Source organism: Symsagittifera roscoffensis, chromosome 3, assembly GCF_963678635.1.
Source record: "Symsagittifera roscoffensis chromosome 3, txSymRosc1.1, whole genome shotgun sequence".
NCBI classification, from domain to species: Eukaryota; Metazoa; Xenacoelomorpha; order Acoela; family Convolutidae; genus Symsagittifera; species Symsagittifera roscoffensis.
The window spans coordinates 19,169,403-19,188,148 of record NC_087064.1 but is presented as its reverse complement, the minus strand read 5'-3'; the positions used below and the strand labels follow the sequence as shown (position 1 = coordinate 19,188,148).

Sequence of the window (18,746 nt, the reverse complement as noted above, 5' to 3'; positions counted from 1 at the left end):
TTGAAAAGTTTTTTTTTCAGATTAAATATGTAGTAATGGAGGATACTCCGAAGTACACGGATTTAGACGCGGAGTCTTCTCGAAAGTACACCAACCTAGACTCCTTCCACAGTAGCCAGCCGACAACCGGGACGCCTCAAAGCTCCGGCTACGCGCCAGTCATGGATCCGAATAACCCGGCCGGTGGCACATACAATGGAGGGTATTATAGCCAAAACCCAGTGAATCCATCTAATGGACACTACAATGGGGTCATGCCAGGCCAGGCTCCTAGACATCAGGCAAACCCGCCACAGACTATGTACGGATATCCGCCGGTAGAGCAACAATCACCGGCAGGTTACGCGGCGCCAGCACAGCATCAACAACCACCACCTCCTCCAGCTAATTATCAAATGGGAGGGGTTCAGCAGCCACAGCAGGGACCGGTGAACCCACAGTACATGGCCCAGCTGCACAGTGAAATAGAATACTACAAGATGGAAGTAGCTAAGATGTATGTAATGCCACCGTCAACTGACCTGGCAGCTAAAATTAGAGACTTCCAAAATCGCATTTCATACCTGGAAGAAAAAAAGCAATACTTAGTGATGGGCTCACAGTCTAACCAACAAATGCCTCAGGGGTACCAACAGACTACTATGAGGTATCCGAATCAAAATCAGGCAGACTCGAACTATATGCGTATGAGTTACCCGAGAGGACCCGCTGGATATCCAAACAGACAGCCGGTTCCGCCACCTCAACAGCAGCAGTCTGGACACTACTACGCTGGCAATCAACCACAACCTGGTGGTTATAACATGCAGCCAAATGGAGGCCAGGCACCTGGGTATCCTCCGTATTACCAGCAGAACTATCAAATGGATCCGAATCAACAAAGGCCACCGGGACCAGTACATAGCGGTTACGCGCCAAATCAGAATCAGCAGTATAATACTCAGCACCCTAGCGCAATGGGAGGATATCAAATGGGTCCGAACTACCAAGCCGCTCAGCCCAGTGCAATACATCAGCATCCGCAGCAGCAGCAAGCACCGCCACAGCAACATGCAATCAGACCGCAACAGGACACCTCGCAACATACAAGTACAGATAGACCAGCATTTAGCAGCCAAAGTGTAGCTCCTAGAAGCTCTCCGGAAGCAGTTGTGAGTAATGTCAGACCTGTGTCACCCCGTAGTTCACCTGGAACCAAAACAGAGGCGAAGAGTAGAAGAAACAGTAACTCATCTGAATCGCGAAGCAGCGATGGAGCGATGACACCTCAAGCATCCTCCTTAGTGTCTAGTTTCGTTCAGAGTGCATTCAAAAGTAAAGAAGACGCAGCTACTGATGAATCTAGAGCTGCAGCACATGTAGCTACTTCAAACCAATGCCAACGCGAAGGCAAACCGACACAAACACAGCAGTATAAAGCAAACGATCAGCAATCCTTAGTGCAACAGCAAACTGTGACTCCTCAAACGGTGCAACCCATGCTCACGCAGAACAGCAGGAGTCCAGAAATTTCACTTCAGCATCAGTCATCACCCGGCTCAAATAAAGTTGAGCCTATTACGGTTCCCTGCTTCGAGCCCTGCGAGATTTTAATTCGAAAACAGTCAAATTCGTTTGCAGATTTAAGTGAAAGCAGTGACAATGGAACTGAAGCATCTAGTGACGAGAAAAGGGAAGTAAATACAGAACTCACGGAAGTTGAAGAGCCAAAAGTATTTTCAACATTATCGACTCATTCTGTAAATGCGCCTGAAAATTCAACTGTTAATCGAGTTAGTCAGAGCTTTACGATGCAACCGGTTCCCGGTGGAGCGCCTGCTAGATATACACCCATGCAACCACCGCATCAACAATCTTACCCAGTGCGACCTCAACCTATTCAACCGAGCATGCAGCCATTGCGACCTAATATGTCACATCCGCAGATGCCGATGCATGGTCAGTACAGACCGGAATACCAAATGCAGCATGGGTGCCCACCGGGGCCCTTCCTGCAGCCGATGCTTCCGGGGTCACAAACCATGGGCCCTCCTGTCTCTCGTCCTATGGGACCTCCTGGTTCACAGCCAATGGTAGCTGGACCACCAGGAATGTACCCTCCGCATTGGGTTGGGAGTGGACCGAATGGGATGCAACCTATGAATGGAGCACAGGCTCCTATGCCCCAACAACCCCAATGGGGCCAGCATGGTGGACCTCCCGGATACCTGCCTTTGACACCATCTGGAACTATCATGTCGGTGCGCCCCGAAGCACCCGCAGCTAGGGGAGGAAAGAAGTCGAAAAACGGAAATGGGTCAGCAGAAGGCAAACGGGTTAAGAAAAAGAAAAAAGACACCGAGAAAGCTATTCCAGACTCGACGACGTCGGAGCTCGGAGAACCAATGGGTGGCTGTAACGATCTGTTGTTATGTAGTGAGTTTTCGAATAACATGAATGATCAAGCCAACCTCTCTGAAGAGCCGTCTAGCTCCCAATGTGATAGCGCTAGTCCTACTAAGAAAGGCAAAAGGCGAGGCAGTGGAGTTGCGAAACCTAGGAGAGGAAGCAAAAAGCAGAAGGATAATAACAACGAAGCGGAGGGCATCGATGTCAGCAGCGTGGAAGTGGCTTCAATGGAAATGAACGCCACGTCAATTGAAACAACAGTGAAGAGTAGTTCGGAAATGACGACAGTCGAGTTGCCTAGTCCATCCGATGTGTCGCAATCAGTGAGGAAGCCGAGACGCTTGGCGACTAAGATCGGAAACAGTAAGAAGAAGAGGAAGAGGTTCAACTCTAGTGACGACGAGATCATGATGCCTCCCGAGGAACTGAATATGCCTCCGGAGGCGTTTATGGAGAAAAGGCGATCGGAGAGAAGCAGTGGTAAGTTAGCTTTATCACCGAAATCGCCTGCACTATAAAAAGGACTATGAAAAAAAATCTATCCGTCAATTTTAATTTAATTGAGTCATTTTAGTTAACAGAACCCCTTTAATTTGTTGTTTTAACCAATAAATTAAATTTAAGTCTTAAATTAATTGAAATTTTGGTTTGTTTTAGCAAGAACTCGGAAGAACTATATAGCTGACGAACTTATTGATTATGCTTTGGGAGCTGTCAGCGACGATGATGTAACTCTACCTCCTGATGTCCTTCTAGAAAGTTCTACGTCGGGATCAGTAGTTGAACCCTCTACATCTGCTGGCGACACTGTCGAAACCAGCAGCTGTTCTACGATAGCTGGAACTGAAGACAGCAGCAGCCAGAGTCTATTGACAAGGGATGAGAAAGCTGTGGGCGGTAGTGTCGGCGAAACTCCCCAGCTGTTGATTCCGGCACAAGTGGAGACTGATACGTTTGTGGTGGAGAAGATTCTTATTTCGAGGGAAAGGACCGTTAACAAGGAACCTCCTCAAGCTGTAAGGAGTTTAAGCGTCTATGATTTCATCTTAAGGTTATTTAGTAAATCGAAGTGCTTTAAGTGAGTCGAAAATTAGTTGTTTAAACTTAATTGTGAATGGAATCTTTAAATTTAATGAACACACAGATAGTCTGGAACATTATATTGTGCTTCAGTCACCGATTGAATCTGTAAAACCGGAAGCTGAAGCCAAATTAACTGGACCTGAGGATGAACCGAAAACAAAGGATAGTGAAAACGCTCAAGATGAAGAGACACCAGAAAAGGATTCTTCAGCTGAAGCTGCCGAACTCACTGACGCAGTAAAAGGGGAACCTTCGAGTTCTAAAATAGAAGAAAAGAATGACGCTGGAGCTGAAGTCAGTGCAGCTGGTGGTTCTAAAAAAATTACTGATATTAAAGTCAATACTATTGAATTGGCAAAAAAGAGTCCAAGCGCTGTTAATGTTACTGCAAGTGGGAGTCCCCCAATTGTCGTGAAGGAGTATTTTGTCAAGTACAAGGGACTGTCTTACTTGCACTGTGAGTGGGCTACTGAAGAGGTTCTCACTTACAAGGACAAAAGGTTCCCTCTCAAGCTGAAGAGATTCAAACAGGTAAAGAGGGCTAATAGTGTCGCTAGTTTTTACGCAAACGAGCTTACGAGTATTGTGTTAGATTCCGAAGGGACATTTTTTCCAAACCAAATCGCAAACAAAAATGCCCATAAAAATTCCCATCGCAAAAAAATTATAGTTTTGGCAGTTTGGTAGCAGTTCTTTTCAGGATTATGAGTGGCAATTGTTTTGGTTTTTTAAGCGTCAGTAGTGGATTTTGAAATTTTTGTATTCGCTCAGCCTTGTTACTCTAGAGAGCTTTAGCGAGCGTAGTGAGTTAGTACGAACCTTTTTTTGTAGCCTAATTGTGGAATAAAAGTGCTCAATTATTTGGTAGCTTATTTCCAGTGATAGCGTTGTTTTGTGCTAAGTAGCATTGTAATCATAAATTTATTTTGCCAAGTAGCATTGTATCTTTGTATCTGTTTTATTGGTGCTAGTATTCAAATATTTTGAAGCCGCCCTGACACAGATGCTAGACGTGCGACTTCCAATTTCGAGGTAGTGGTTCGATCCCGGCCTTCAGCTTGTTTTTTTTTGTTTAGTTTTACATTTTTTTTTCACACATGGGCCCTTTTAGAGCTGATTTTTGCCGTTTTCTCGCTTGTGTTGCACTTGAAATAGCAAGCGTCTTCTAAATCGCGTACTAGAATTTTTTCTATCAAACATTTTGTAAAGATGTTTAAGAAAGTAGTGACTGAAAAAAGGTGACTGATTGAATCTCTCTGCTGTCCTCAAAAAAGGCATTGAACTCATCTGGTTTGATATATATGCATCTTTCCCGAAATTTAGATTCGAAAAAAACTGAAGCTTTTCAGTTTTTTGGTTTAAAGGATTTCTTCTTGATTTTGTTGGTCCAATTACCATAGCTTTTTTGTCAAAAATATCCGAATTATACGAGATTGTTGTCAGAAATTACCAGGCCTTTTTTCGGTTTTCCTGTGTGCTGGCTATGCTTGATTTTTCAAACAATTTTTTTCTCTCAGTCTCTTTTATTGAACTTTTGTAGACTATCATTGTTATCCTTGTTTTTTTTTTCAAAAAATATTTGTTTTTCTGAGAAAGTATAATTGTAAACAAAAATATTAAAATATAGATTGAATTAATTTAATCAGTGTTGTTTACACAAGCAATGCTTGTGTTATTGTATGAACTATCTCTTTTTTTCAATCTAAGTCGCAAATATTAATGCGACGCAAATATTATTGCGATAGTGTTCATTTTGAAAGTGTTCGTTTTGATCAATAACCAGCTATTAAGTACAGCTAATGCTAAGGATTTTATCACAGACTATTATTGTCCCTACTTTCGTAAAGAAACGGAATATTTGTGCTCGGGTGGTTTTTTTTTCTTCAGACAAATTTCGACTTTTTAACTAGCCATTTTTGACAGAATTTTTTTATATCATTCGAAAAGTATTGTTGTCCTGAGCTTAAATTTGAAAAGATAGTTCACCTGTGATCATTTTTCGTAAAGTTATGGGGGTTTAAAGATTGCCATTTTGGCCAATTTAGGACAATTAACGCGCGATAGATTTCGAGCTATTAACGTGTAAGCGGAAATTTAATCCGTCATAGAAGTCGTTCCAAATTGGTTGAACGAAGCTTATTTGCCATAATTGATTTGTTTCTAGACGCGAAATGTATGACTTTGTACCTAATATGGCGTGTGGGGGGATGATTTTCACAAAATCTCAAATTAAAAAAAATCATTTTATTTTCATTACATTTAATTTTATCATGTTATTACTGCTCTCTCTTGCTGTGATATCTGGAAAATGTTCAACGAATGTTTAACAAAGTGGTTGCAGCAAATAAACGTGATGAAGATCATTTTAATCTGTTTTTAAAAGTGACATTTTTGAAGCTAAGTTTAGTGTCAGGTTCACTTGGCTTCAAATGTAACAAGGATAACCGGTGCACTGAATGTTCCGACCATATTCTTAAAAAATACATGTTTTTTCTTTTTCAAATATGTCGTTTTTTGAAATTATTTTTGATATCGTTCGAATCAGGGTTGAAAGGGGCTTTAATATGATATATCACTCGTACCATTCCAATTGTTTGTGGTAACTTTTCTTGGTTGAAAAACGAAATAAGCCTTCTCGCTCGCTTTTCTCGCTCGCTTTTCTCGCTCGAAAGACGAAAAATCAAAAATTTCAAACCCGTTTTTCTCGATACAGGGAATTCTTGAAAATTTTTAAAAATCGTTAGAATGACGAAGGGTTTCAATGTGATGTCCCTCGACCCAATTCGATGATTATTTGTGGTACCTGATTTTGCATGGAAAACAAAAAAATAAAACACCCAAATACGAAGTTCCTCCCCACTTTCAGTCGTTGGAACAAAAAATGCATTGGTCATTTTGTATTAAGAAGCAACTTGAGAACAGTGGATGTGGCAGAGTTGAAGACTGCACAGAAGAGGAGCCATTCAACCCCGAGTTTGTGGAGGTGGACAGGGTGCTGGACTGCATGTTGTCGCCGGATGAGGTTGACGAGACCACTGGACAGCCCAAGAGACACTTCCTGGTCAAGTGGTGCTCCCTGCCTTACGAGGAGAGCACGTGGGAAATGGAGGAGGATGTAGACGTGGGAAGGATACAGCATTACTTCAAGATCAACGATTTCAAACAGGTTGGTTGTTTAGGACCTGCTTAAGAGATCCAAACTGTTCAACAGTTTAACACTTCCAATAAAACTATTGACATAACTTGCAATTCATCGCCTCTTTTAAATGTTCCTGGATTTTTGAAATTGTAAAATGATCCGCCTCGAAATGATAATTTAAAATTGAAGATAAGTATAGTTTTTAAAATGACAAATTACTTGTTTAGATTGTGCAGTGGCTATCTATTTTATAAGTATTCAGTGTGAAGATAATCTGCACCAAAAATTATTCGCATTGGGAATAAACTATTAGACCATTTCTCATTAAGTTCCAACAATACCCCTTGGTAAGGTTGCATTGCCCTTTGAAGCTATGCGCGCAGATCTTGGCGGGTCCCAAACCATTGACTGATTGAGTTACCGAATATCCTTAGCTAATCATTATACCTTAGATCCTTCGCTTATCATTGAAATATTTTCAGTATGAGTTGCAACGGCTGTCTGCTCGAAAGACAAGACCACACTTCAAAGAGTGGAAGAAGCTAGATGAAATGCCAGTGTTCAAGAACAACAACGAGCTCAGGGACTACCAACTAGAAGGCATCAACTGGTTACTCTACTGCTACTACAAACACACAAACTGTATTCTAGCGGACGAAATGGGACTGGGAAAAACTGTTCAGTCAGCGACGTTCTTAGAGATGGTATACAGAGCAGGGATCCACGGCCCCTTCCTTGTCATTGCTCCGCTTTCAACAATTTGCAACTGGCTTAGGGAGTTCGAAGGTTGGACGGACCAGAATTGCATAGTGTATCATGGATCTCAGATCAGCAGGAACATGATCCAACAGTATGAGATGTTCCACAAAGATCCAAAGACTGGAAAACTAAACAAGAAGTTGTACAAGTTCACGGCTCTTGTAACGACCTACGAGGTGCTTCTGGCAGATTGCATGGATGTCTTCAAAGAGATCGAGTGGCAAGTTTGCATTATCGATGAAGCACATAGACTGAAAAACAAGAAGTGTAAGCTGATGGATGGCCTGAACATGTTGTACATGGATCATATTGTTCTGTTGACCGGAACGCCTTTGCAGAATAACGTAGACGAGCTCTTCTCGTTGCTCAATTTTTTGGACCCCGTCACTTTCAACAATAACCAGGAGTTCATGAATGACTTCGGTACCTTGCAAAGCGAGGATCAGGTAAACAAGCTGCAGGCAATTTTGAAACCTCTCATGTTGAGAAGACTGAAAGAAGACGTCGAGCGAAGCATTGCACCCAAAGAGGAGACGATTATTGAGGTGGAACTTACAAATGTGCAGAAAACTTGGTATAGAGCTATTATTGAGAAGAACTTCTCACATATTGCAAAAAGTGCTAGCGGGGGCGTGAGAGCGCTTCCAAATCTCATGAACACAATGATGGAATTGAGAAAGTGTTGCAACCACCCATTCTTGCTGAATGGAGTCGAAGAGCAGATTCTGAATGAGTTTGCATCGGCTCCCGAGGTCCAATATAACCGGTACTTAGATGCTCTGATTCAAAGCTGTGGTAAAATAGTTCTGATCGACAAGCTGTTACCGAAGCTAAAAGAAAGCAATCACCGAGTCTTGATATTCAGTCAAATGGTGCGCTGCTTAGACATAATCGAAGACTATATTCAGCAGAGGAACTATTCCTTCGAAAGAATAGACGGAGGCGTCCGAGGCCTACAACGTCAGGCAGCTATTGACAGATTTAGCAAGCCTGGCTCAGATAAGTTCATATTTTTACTGTGCACTAAAGCGGGAGGACTAGGGATTAATTTGACGGCTGCGGATACTGTGATCATTTATGATTCGGACTGGAATCCTCAGAATGATCTTCAGGCACAGGCCAGGTGTCACAGGATAGGACAGAAGAAACACGTTCAAGTGTATAGACTCATCACGAAGTGAGTAAAGGTTTTCTCAAAAGCATGGAAATTTAGCTTCTATAACATCGCTGTGTTTTACTGGAAATAGCTAATGAAGTTTTAATTATGACCAAGAAATCGGCCATTTATACTAGTAATTATCGGCCATGTGAATCATCTCCCCAGTAGACGAATTTACGGAGAAAAATGTTTGACAGCATTTTTTTCTCAGTCAATCAGAATTTTTGTCCTTGCAGAACTTTTTAAAAGCTCCATACTCTTATCCCTTATCAACCCACAGTTTTTCAGTAGCGTTTTGTTCGGGAAATCATGTTTCTAAAAGCTTGCAAATTGTCTTTTGCGTGAAGCACCTATAAAAATGAAGCTCCTATTTAGATGAGCACCTATAACATTACATTGTTTCCGTGGAAGTAGCCATTGAAGTTTTTATTATGATCAATGAGTTGACTATTTATGCTAGGAATAATTTCACCAGAAGACCAATTTAAAGGGGGAAATTTTTCAATTGATTGAGAGCCTTTTTTCCTCATTTATCTATACATTGTTTAATTGGCGTTTAACTTGAGACATATTTAAGAAGTCCCTATGTTGACATATTTAAGAAGTCCCTATGCTGACATATTTAAGCTTTTTACACAAGCATAGCTTGTGTTATAGTACGAACTTTCTTTTTTTCAACCTGAGTCGCAAATATTGTTGCGATGTAATTGTTTGGATAAAATGTGTTCATTTTGAGTGTTCAATTTGATCCAGCTATTAAGTACAGCCAATGCTAAGGATTTTCACACAGACTATTATATTGCAAATAGCACTTTAGCTTCAAGGTATCATGGATCTGTAGCGTAGAGGTAGGGAGGGAAACCCGTATCAAAAAAAAAGGGTTCGAAGCTAGGCAGGGTCAGATGTTTATAATGAACTTTTTCGTATACTCGTTAAAATGCGTCCGCTCGATAAATTGAGGCATGTTAGTTGGTAAATTTCTTTTTTTTTTTCAAATTGACTGGTACTGCTAATGAGCCATAATTGGCTTGCGTCATATAGCAATTAAGAAGTCAGATATTTTGAAGAAGTTTTACTCATTCAGTTTTTCCCAATAGCGTTATCGGTGATAATTTTTGCTTGTGTATGCGAAGTGCAAATTCGCCTCTGCGTGAACGTATTACTTTTAGCATATTTAACGAAAAATTATTGCATGTTTAAGCTATATCGTATATTGAAATGCTTAAGAAAGTTCACTTGGCACATGTTTCAGAAGTTGCTATGTTGGCCTGTTAATTGGTTAAAACATAGCAAGGGTTGAAAGGTTAACTCAAGTCGACGTTTTTAAATCTGTTATAGGGTGAATGCTTTAACTCTACATTTCTCCCATATTCGCAACTCAAAACTATCACATTTTTGTTTCACAATTTAGTTAACTAAATATTGTTTTCTCAGCGTTATAGTTGGGTGCTGTCAGGGTACACTAATGTATTGCAAAGCTGGCGTCCAAGTATGACAGCTCGAATCCTTTTGGTTTTAGTGATAGGGTGTTTTTAATGATTTCATTTGTTTCTTCGGAAAAATTAGATACAAAAAAACTAAGCGACTTTGAATTTCTCAACCCCATAATGGCGCGCTGTTAAGGTACCTTCAGTAATTTAAAATATGGCCTTCAAGTATGATTGCTTAAATTTTTTTGGTTTCGGAGATATGACGTTTTATATGATTTTTAATTTTCCGAAAAACTTTTTTCTATTAAAAAAAACCTCGTCGGTATTCTTATTCTTCACCCTAAGGCGGAGTCCTGTCATTTAACCATTGGCGTTTCGAATCTACCCTCTAAATATGACTGATCACATCCTTTCGGTTTTCGAGATATGGCGATTTTCATTTATGATTTTAAAAGAAAAAACTTTTCCAAAAAAGTTTAGATGTGAAATTAAGTAATCGAACTTGAAAATCTCAACCCTTTTGTTGGGCACTGTCAGGCTACACTCAGGAATTGCAAATCTGGCCTCCAAGTATGACTGTCCAAATTCATTTGATCATCGTCATGGCGTTTTTATGATTTCGTATTTATTTAAAAAACTTAGTTGTAAAACAAAATTAATGGAACTTGAATTTGCCAAACATATGTTGGTGTGATGTCGAAATACACTCAAGGATTGCAATTCTTCCCTCCAAATGTGGCTGTTCAATTTTTTTGATTTCCGAGATGTGTCATTTTTTATGATTTTTTCATTTTTGTTTAAAAAAATTTGAATTAAAAAAAATAACAGAACTTCAAATTCTCAACCCTAGTCGGGATCCTGTCAGTGAAACATAGGCGTTGCAAATCAGCCCGCTTTCGAGATGTGGCGATTTTTATGCTTTTTTTTTTTCAAAAACATGAATTAAAAAACTAACCGATCTTGAAATTCTCAACCCAAATGGTGAGGTTCTTTTAGGGTGCTTTCATGGGTTACTGCCAGAGTAAAAATCAGGGGGTACCGTCAGGGCATCTATCTTTCACTGTCAGGGTACAAATCAGGGGGGTACTGTCAGGGCGTCTATCTTTTTCTGTCAGGTTACAAATCAGTGGGTACTATCCGGGCCTCTATTTTTACTGCTCAAATCTTTCCTGTTTCCAAGATATGGTGTTTTCATGATTTTTCTATACCTTTTCAAAAAAACTTAGATTCAAGTTTAAGTCTTATAACTTGAAGTTGTTAACCCTATGGTGGGATGCAGCCATGGAACAATATAGAGTAGCAAATCTGGCCTCTAATTTTATCTGCTCAAATCATTTTGGTTTTCGAGATATGGCGTTTTTTATGAAAAAGAAACCCCTTGATGGATGAGCGCAGTTTATCTTCACGATTGCCTTAAATTAGGGTCATTAAATTGTCGCTGTTTTAGTACATGTTTTAGGAAGTATTTGTTACGTTCAACAATCTATTTGAAGCACCGTAGGCATGAGTCATTCGCTAGTTGAATCAGAACCAACGTATTTTGAACGTGTACTTACTGCATGAATTTTTCGTTTCTTGGGGCAGGGTTTGGGGTTAGAGAAAGATCGATCGATCTCTTGATTATTTTATGTGGGAAGTTATTCACTTAATCCGTACAGGATAGAATTTTTTTAAAGAAATTTTCGTGCTTCTATTTAGAAATACGTACGAGCGTGAGATGTTTGACCGAGCTAGTCAGAAGTTGGGGCTGGACAAGGCAGTGTTGCAGACTATGAGTGGAAGGAAGGGAGCCGCAGTGGGAGGTACTGAGGGAGATGGGACTGCAGGGGGTGCCATGAATGCCCCTATGAGTAAGAAGGAAGTAGAGGATTTGCTGAAGAAAGGAGCTTATGGGGCTGTGATGGAGGACGACGATGCCGCTCAGAAGTTCTGCGAAGAGGACATAGACCAGATTTTGAAAAAGAGAACTCAGGTACAGTGATGTTTTCGAGCTTTGACTTTTGTAGGTGCTCAAGCTTTTTTTGCTTTAAATAGGTTTATCTGACTTTCTGGTCAATAAGTACATTTTCTTGAGCAAATTTTCTTTGATTCTATATATGAAACGCAATCAAGTCCGATTCGCTATATAATTTGCTAATTTTTGTTTGTTACAGGTCATCAAAATAGAGTCTGAGGCAGTTGGGTCTACCTTCAGCAAAGCATCTTTCACATCCAACGATGCGAACAATGACATAGACTTAAACGATCCCAATTTCTGGGAGAAGTGGGCCCAGAAGGCCAACGTGGACTACGGCCAGGCACTCAAGGACGATAGGATCTTAGAAGCACCTAGGCAACGTAGACAGACTAGAAGGTTAGAAAAGCAGGCGCGAATCTAGGATTTTCTCGAGGAGGGGCTGATTTTAAAAACAAAATGGAAATTTTGTAGAACTTTTTTAGGTATTTGATAGTTTTTCCAAGTTCCCTCAAAACACTAAGATCTTAGAGCAAAAACCCGCAATATGCATTGTGAATTGAAATAATCTGCGCATGTGACAATTATTTTTGGTTGGAAATAAAGATGATGCATATTTACATGACATCAATATGTTACCAAACATGACCATGATTAACAAATAATTTGTTTAATTAGATTCGAATATAGCCAAGTGAACGATGACATGTACGGTCTCTCGGAAAGTGACTCGGACGCCAGTGGATCAGCGGCAGAGAGTGCGAATGGGAAGGGAGAGAGAGCAAGTACACGAAAGAGCAAAAAGCGAGGAGCGACTGCACACACCGACGACAATAGTTCGGATGGAGGCCAGGAATTTGTCAGGTCAGATCTGTACCAATGTGAGAAGGGTTTGTTGACGTTTGGGTGGGGCAACTGGCTTCGAATCATCGAGGGATTCAAGTTTAGAAGAGATATGACAACCAAACTTGTGGAGGATCTCTGTAGATGTATTCTTGCCTATGCGTTGCAATGGTATCAAGGTGATGATAAGATCCGAAAATTTGTCTACGAGTTGATCACTCCTGATAATGATAATATAGAAATTCTGAAGAGTCACGCGGCGCAGTCTTGTGCTGCGCCAAGAGGCAGGAAGTCAACGAGAAACAAGTCTGAGAAAAGCAGCTCGGAAACAGTAGTAGACGATAATCATTGGTCTAACGGGGAGAATCTTGAAGCAATTCTCGGTGATGCCACCTTCCGTAAACATGTGCGATACCAGTGCAACAAAGTGTTGATAAGAGTGCGAACATTGTTCTTCATTCATCACGAAATAATTGATGATTTAGCTGAGAAAGTAAACTCTGGCGCGAATCATAGTGAAATCCCACTTGAGATTGCGCCTGTGGATGTCGCGAAACCATGTGAGTGGTGGGACGAAGCATGTGACAAATGTCTGTTCATCGGGGTATTTAAACATGGTTATGATCAGTTTACGAAGATCAGAAATGATCCCACCCTGTGCTTTGTTTCTCTGGTAGGAGAATCCGAGGCTGAAGCGCAGGATACATTAGACGAGGACGATTTGGAAAACGAAGATGTAGAAGTCCAAAACGTCAACGGAGAAGAGTCGGACGTCAAAAAAGAGCCCACGGAAGTGACAGAGGATAAAGAAAAAGAAGAAAATAAAAGCAGTGATCCAGAAAAGTCTAGAAGTGGGAATGACGATGAAACCAACTCACAGGAGAGCATATCGAATGCAGATGCAAAAACGAATTCCAGTCAAGAAACGAAGACACTGAGCGAAGATACTGAATCATCTGAACAGTTTGCCAATTTATGGCCTCCAGCATCTGCGCTGAATAACAGACTGCGCAAGGTAATCGCAGCTTTGCAGAAGCTTTCGAAGAAACAAAAACTGATGTTAGAAAAAAGAAAAACACGCTTGGAGAAAATGGCTGTTGTGAATGCAACCAAACCCGTCGTAGAAGTCAAAGAAAAATGGGCTAAACGGGAAGAAAACGACTTCTACAAAACCATTTCAACATTCGGTCTTCAATATACAAAAGACGGAGACTATGTTTGGAATAAGTTCAGAATGATAGCATCGCTCAACAGAAAATCAGACGGTGCTCTTACGCAATATTGCGATGCTTTCAAAAGTATGTGCGAGAGAGTTTGTGGGATAAAAATTGAGCCTTTAGATGATGTCAGCCATTTGCCTCAAATCGAGCCCATAACTGAAGATCGGGCAAGGAAAACTCTACATAGAATAGAACTTATGCGCAGGATTCGACTGGACGCCATCTATAATCCTCTTTTCGAAAAGAGGATCAAGTTGTGTCAGTCGGCGTTGGACATGCCCTCTTGGTGGATCGCGGGTGAGCATGACCGCGATCTGATGTTTGGAGTGGCAAATCACGGAATCCTGAGAAGCGAAGTGAACTTGCTTCAGGATCCTCAACTCTGTTTTCTGAGAGTCAAGGACGAAATCATGAAGAGTGTCCAGAGGAAACATGATGAGAAAGTGGCGAAGTTTAAGAAGGAACGTGACGGGGAGTCCACTAATCCCGAGAACGAAGCTGCAGAGGCAACGGCGACATCAAATGTAAATCTTGCAACCGAGGAAAAAACTGCTGATAATAACGAAAAAGATTCTTCTAAAGCTACTGAAGTTAACGATCAAGCTAAAGACGAAGAGGTCGAGTCGAAAGAAAATGTAGATGAAGATAAGGCCAAGGAAGAGGCGCCTGAAGTTAAGCCCGAAATTAAGTCGGAGTTGGATCGTCAATCGTCGTCTCCTGTGCCAGTAAATATAACTGACATGCTAGGAGTTGCATATTTGGTACAGTGGCCAAAAGACCGTGTGTTGTTGGCCAGGTTGGAGAAAATCTGCACCTGTATTGAGAATGGTAGTTGGCCGACTTTGAAGTGGACCCAGCCGCCGCCAGTTTCGTATGACAAAAATGGTGGGTCAGAAGTGATGCCTGGTGACGAAGTGCTTGAAACACAATCAGCCAAAGCGGTTTTGAAGTCTCAACTGCTGGGAGAAAGCTTCGAAGGGATGTCAAGTGCACGAACGGCTTCTGAAGCAATGGCCGCTTGTTCCTTCAAACCAGGACGCAGAGGTCGAGCTTCAAATAGCGGAGTTCATTTACCCGCAAGCCTGAGGAAGCAGAGTAACGCTAGCTCATCCGGAGTAATAGCCGATGAGAAGAGTTTGTCAAAGCTAAGAGAGCTTTTTGAAAAACAAGGATCAGCGATGGATAACGAGACGCCATTGGCATGTAGTTTCAGCGGTATTGGTGGAATTATGGATTTGTCAATGAAAGCGGGTACGTCAGCAGCCAGCGCTAGTTCTAGATACACAAATAGTGAAAGATCGACTCCAGATTCTCGAGCAGAAGATGCAGACATTTCTGACCAGGGATCTGTAATAGCTGGATCGGAAACTCCGGACATCAAACGAAGAACTGTTGGCAGCTCCAAGAGAAAAAGGAAGCATACTTCGGTAATAATTGATCCATCGAAGCTTGATGTAGACAACATAAATGGCTCGGAGCATGTGGCTGTCGTAGACCGAATATCAGGTGTAAAAATAGAAGGCAGCGATGCTCCAATTCTGAATAACGTTGTTGATTTTCTGTACAAAAATAGCACATTTGATATTGCTCCTGAGTGGGAAGTAATTGTGAAAGCACAGAAGAGGTTTCCATCTGACCTGATAAAGCGAGTAGCTGGCTTGAACCCTGGAGGTAGTCCCGAGTCGAAGAAGTTGAAGCAAAGTGGTAAGCAGCTGTACTCTCCGGCTAGATCGGTCAGTCAATCATCATCAGCCTCACCCGCTAGAGTTTCTTCGGCGAATAATGTGTCATCTGCAGACCTCCTGTCTCAAGCAGCTTTGCTCAGCAGTTTGACCTCTATGAGCGGAGGCAACTCTATGAATCCGTTCGCTAGCATACCAAACTTACCCAATCTACCTCTTACTCCGGACTTAGCTTCACTGGGACTCTTCAACCCGATGTTGTCAATGTTCCCACAGCAGCAGTCTCAAAGCTCCGATCACAAATCGGCATCATCTCTCGCGGCGGCAGCTGCTCAAAGTGCCGCTCTGAATTACCAACTGGCTAGTTTGGCTGCGGTATCTCTGAACCCGCTTCTCGCGCAGTCTTTGAACCCCTTTGCATCGCTTCATGGTTTGGGCAATCCGTTTGGCGGAGGGTCGAATAGCCAAGACTCCGCTATGCAGTTAGCGGGGTTGTCCGCTCTTTTGAGTGGCTCTCTACCTCCCGGATTGACGGCAGACTCATTGCTAAGCTCACTGTCTCAACCGGTGAGTAATGCTAGCATGATGCCAAATGAAAGTAATAGCAAAGCACCAAACAATAGTTCTAGTCAAGTGTCAAGTAAAGCTAGCAACATGTCACCGAAAGCATCTGAATTCAAATCAGGAGAACATTCATATTCGCCGCGGTCACCCGCAATTGGAGGATCCAATTCTCCTGGAAACTCTAAGAGTGTCGCTTATGCGTCGCCCTCTACGACACCTAAATCATCAAGTAATATGGTTACAAGTGATAAATCGGGATCTTCGACCAAATCTCAACGCTCTTCGCCTCCAGCAGCGTCTGCATCAACCGGTACTTCTGCTTCGCCTGTGAACACATCAACGTCTAACTTGTTGCCGAACATTCCTCAGTTGTCCCCGAATGACCTCTTAGCCGCGGCGTCATTGGGGTCGCTTCCGTTCATGATGCCTCCTTCCATGCCTCCATTCCTTTCGAACAGTCAATCTCCGGCAACATCCAACGCCTCTGTCCTTTCAAATTCCTCAATTCCGGGATTTGATCTTTCAGCCGCAGGTCTAGAAGCGGCTCAGTTGGCAGCACTTGCGAGTCTTTGCGCCGGAGGAGGAATTACGCCTCAGACTCAAAACGATATTCAAGGACAGAATTTATTTGGAAGTTCACCGCTTTACCCAAACTCGGATCTGTCACGGCTAACTGGACTTACATCTGACAGTTTCATGAACGAACAAAATGCACTGCTAGCACGTATGCAAAAGGAACTGGCTGAACAAATGGGTGATAGTAACATTTTAGGGGGATACCAGTTGAAGGATGGAGCCACATCATCAATTACTACTAGCAGCTCACAAAGTAAAGGAAAATCAAATCAGAAATCGACATCAAATGAATAATTGAATAGTATCGAATTGAATGCATTTATTAATCTAGTGGCGCTTCGAAAGTTTTAATAACTGCAAATTTGACCCTCAATCTATTCGTTTTTACTGATTTTTGTCTTTTTTATATTGCAACGTCTACGTGTATTTGTATTTCGACGGGACCAGTATCTCATTTTTTTCAAGCTGGAGAAACAATAGTTGTACTTCATTTTTGATGTTTTTAGTAACTATATTAGATTAGATTAGTGATTCGCTCAGATGTTATTATCTTCCACATTGGCGTGCTATTTCAACGTAGCTGGTATATCATCATCATTCATCCGCCCTCAATTTCTTATGGCAACCAATTACAAAATTCTTTTGATGATTATGTTCTGATTATGGATCAAAAGCTTAACTGATTTATTTCACACCAAGATAGATAATTTATCCTTTTTGATTTGCATCTAAGTAACTAGCATTCAATGTTTAACTACTCGGTTTTGGCCCAAGGAACATTCCATGGCCATTTGTCGAGTTGTTTAATATCTGCCCCCTAATTAATAGATTCACAGTAACTTAATAATATTGTCGTTTCACCTTAGTGCAATTTGTATCATTAGTGCAATGCTATCTTTGATAATAATTAAGTGTATTAAAAATAAATTACAATTATGTGTTTTTAGCAGTTGAGACGCTAGATTAAGTTTCAACAAGAGAAGCCGGTAACTGTGAAAGAAGCCCAGGTTGCTCTGACCACAGTCATCATTACAAAACAAAGAGACTAACAAAACGAAAAAAAAACTATGTAATTTATTTTCCAAAAGATTAGCGTAATCATTTACTAAATATGTCTCCGTAGTTTTGAACAATCTGATAGTAATTGATTCTTCGGGGATCATGATGTTTGAGATTTTGCAATTAAGTTTTCGTTGCTTTACTTGAACTTTTTTTCTTGCTACACTTTTTTTAAGGGGCGTTTCACATGACACATGTGTAAGAAAGACCTGTGTTAATTTGGTAAAGGGCCAATACTTTACAGCATTTAAAATTTACTGAGTTTGACTTTTTTACACTAGCAATCAGCGTAGTGTATTACTACGAGCTTTCTTTTTCTAACTTAACTCACTAATAAAACTGTTCATTGAAAGTATTCACGTGTATGGAAATTTCACTATAGCATTGGAAATTGCATAGCATCTGTTCTCTGCTTTATTTGTGGCTAGTAATTGTCATCAATTAAGCTGAGTGGTTAGTAATTGAGATTCATCATATCTAAGTTGCAGTAGGGCGTAGGTTTGAATCCGAGATGTATCCGATTTTTTTAAACTAATTTGAGGCTTATTTCTACTTTTTCTTATTGCACTTCATAGAGCGGTTTTTGTCGTGTTCACGCTAGTGTTTGAAAAGCGCAGCCTCGCCTCTATAAAATATTCAATACGAGTTTTCAAGTACGTTTTTATCCATATGAACTATTGATTGCAAAATTCCAATGTCATCATACCTTTTCATATACATTTGGAGCTCGAACGCATTTTTTTTTCGTTATTCGCATTTTTTTCCTTGATTCGTAATGCCAACTTGAGCTCATTGCAGTGTTTATTTCACAAAATTTGAAGTTAGCAACCCTATTCTGGAGTGCTGTTAGTGTTCTCAAGATATAAATACTCAAAATCTTGAAGCTTATG

General features: G+C 41.0%; 1 protein-coding gene across 1 annotated transcript; it reads left to right on the top strand.

Moving 5' to 3' along the window:
• The first annotated feature begins 24 nt into the window (after positions 1-24).
• On the top strand, positions 25-17,733 carry LOC134842803 (chromodomain-helicase-DNA-binding protein 7-like). The gene is made up of 8 exons (XM_063859291.1): positions 25-2,868; positions 3,046-3,404; positions 3,562-4,002; positions 6,377-6,637; positions 7,093-8,546; positions 11,657-11,930; positions 12,112-12,311; positions 12,591-17,733. Exons 1-8 carry the CDS (start codon positions 36-38, stop codon positions 17,089-17,091), a joined length of 10,323 nt encoding a protein of 3,440 aa, XP_063715361.1. The 5' UTR covers positions 25-35; the 3' UTR covers positions 17,092-17,733.
• Positions 17,734-18,746: the final 1,013 nt, after the last annotated feature.

Excerpts from the sequence above, each read along its gene's own strand:
- LOC134842803 (XM_063859291.1), top strand. The coding sequence starts at position 36 with ATGGAGGATACTCCGAAGTACACGGATTTAGACGCGGAGTCTTCTCGA. Across the intron at positions 6,638-7,092 it reads AGATCAACGATTTCAAACAG|TATGAGTTGCAACGGCTGTC; the intron begins GTTGGTTGTTTA and ends AAATATTTTCAG. Across the intron at positions 11,931-12,111 it reads TTTTGAAAAAGAGAACTCAG|GTCATCAAAATAGAGTCTGA; the intron begins GTACAGTGATGT and ends TGTTTGTTACAG.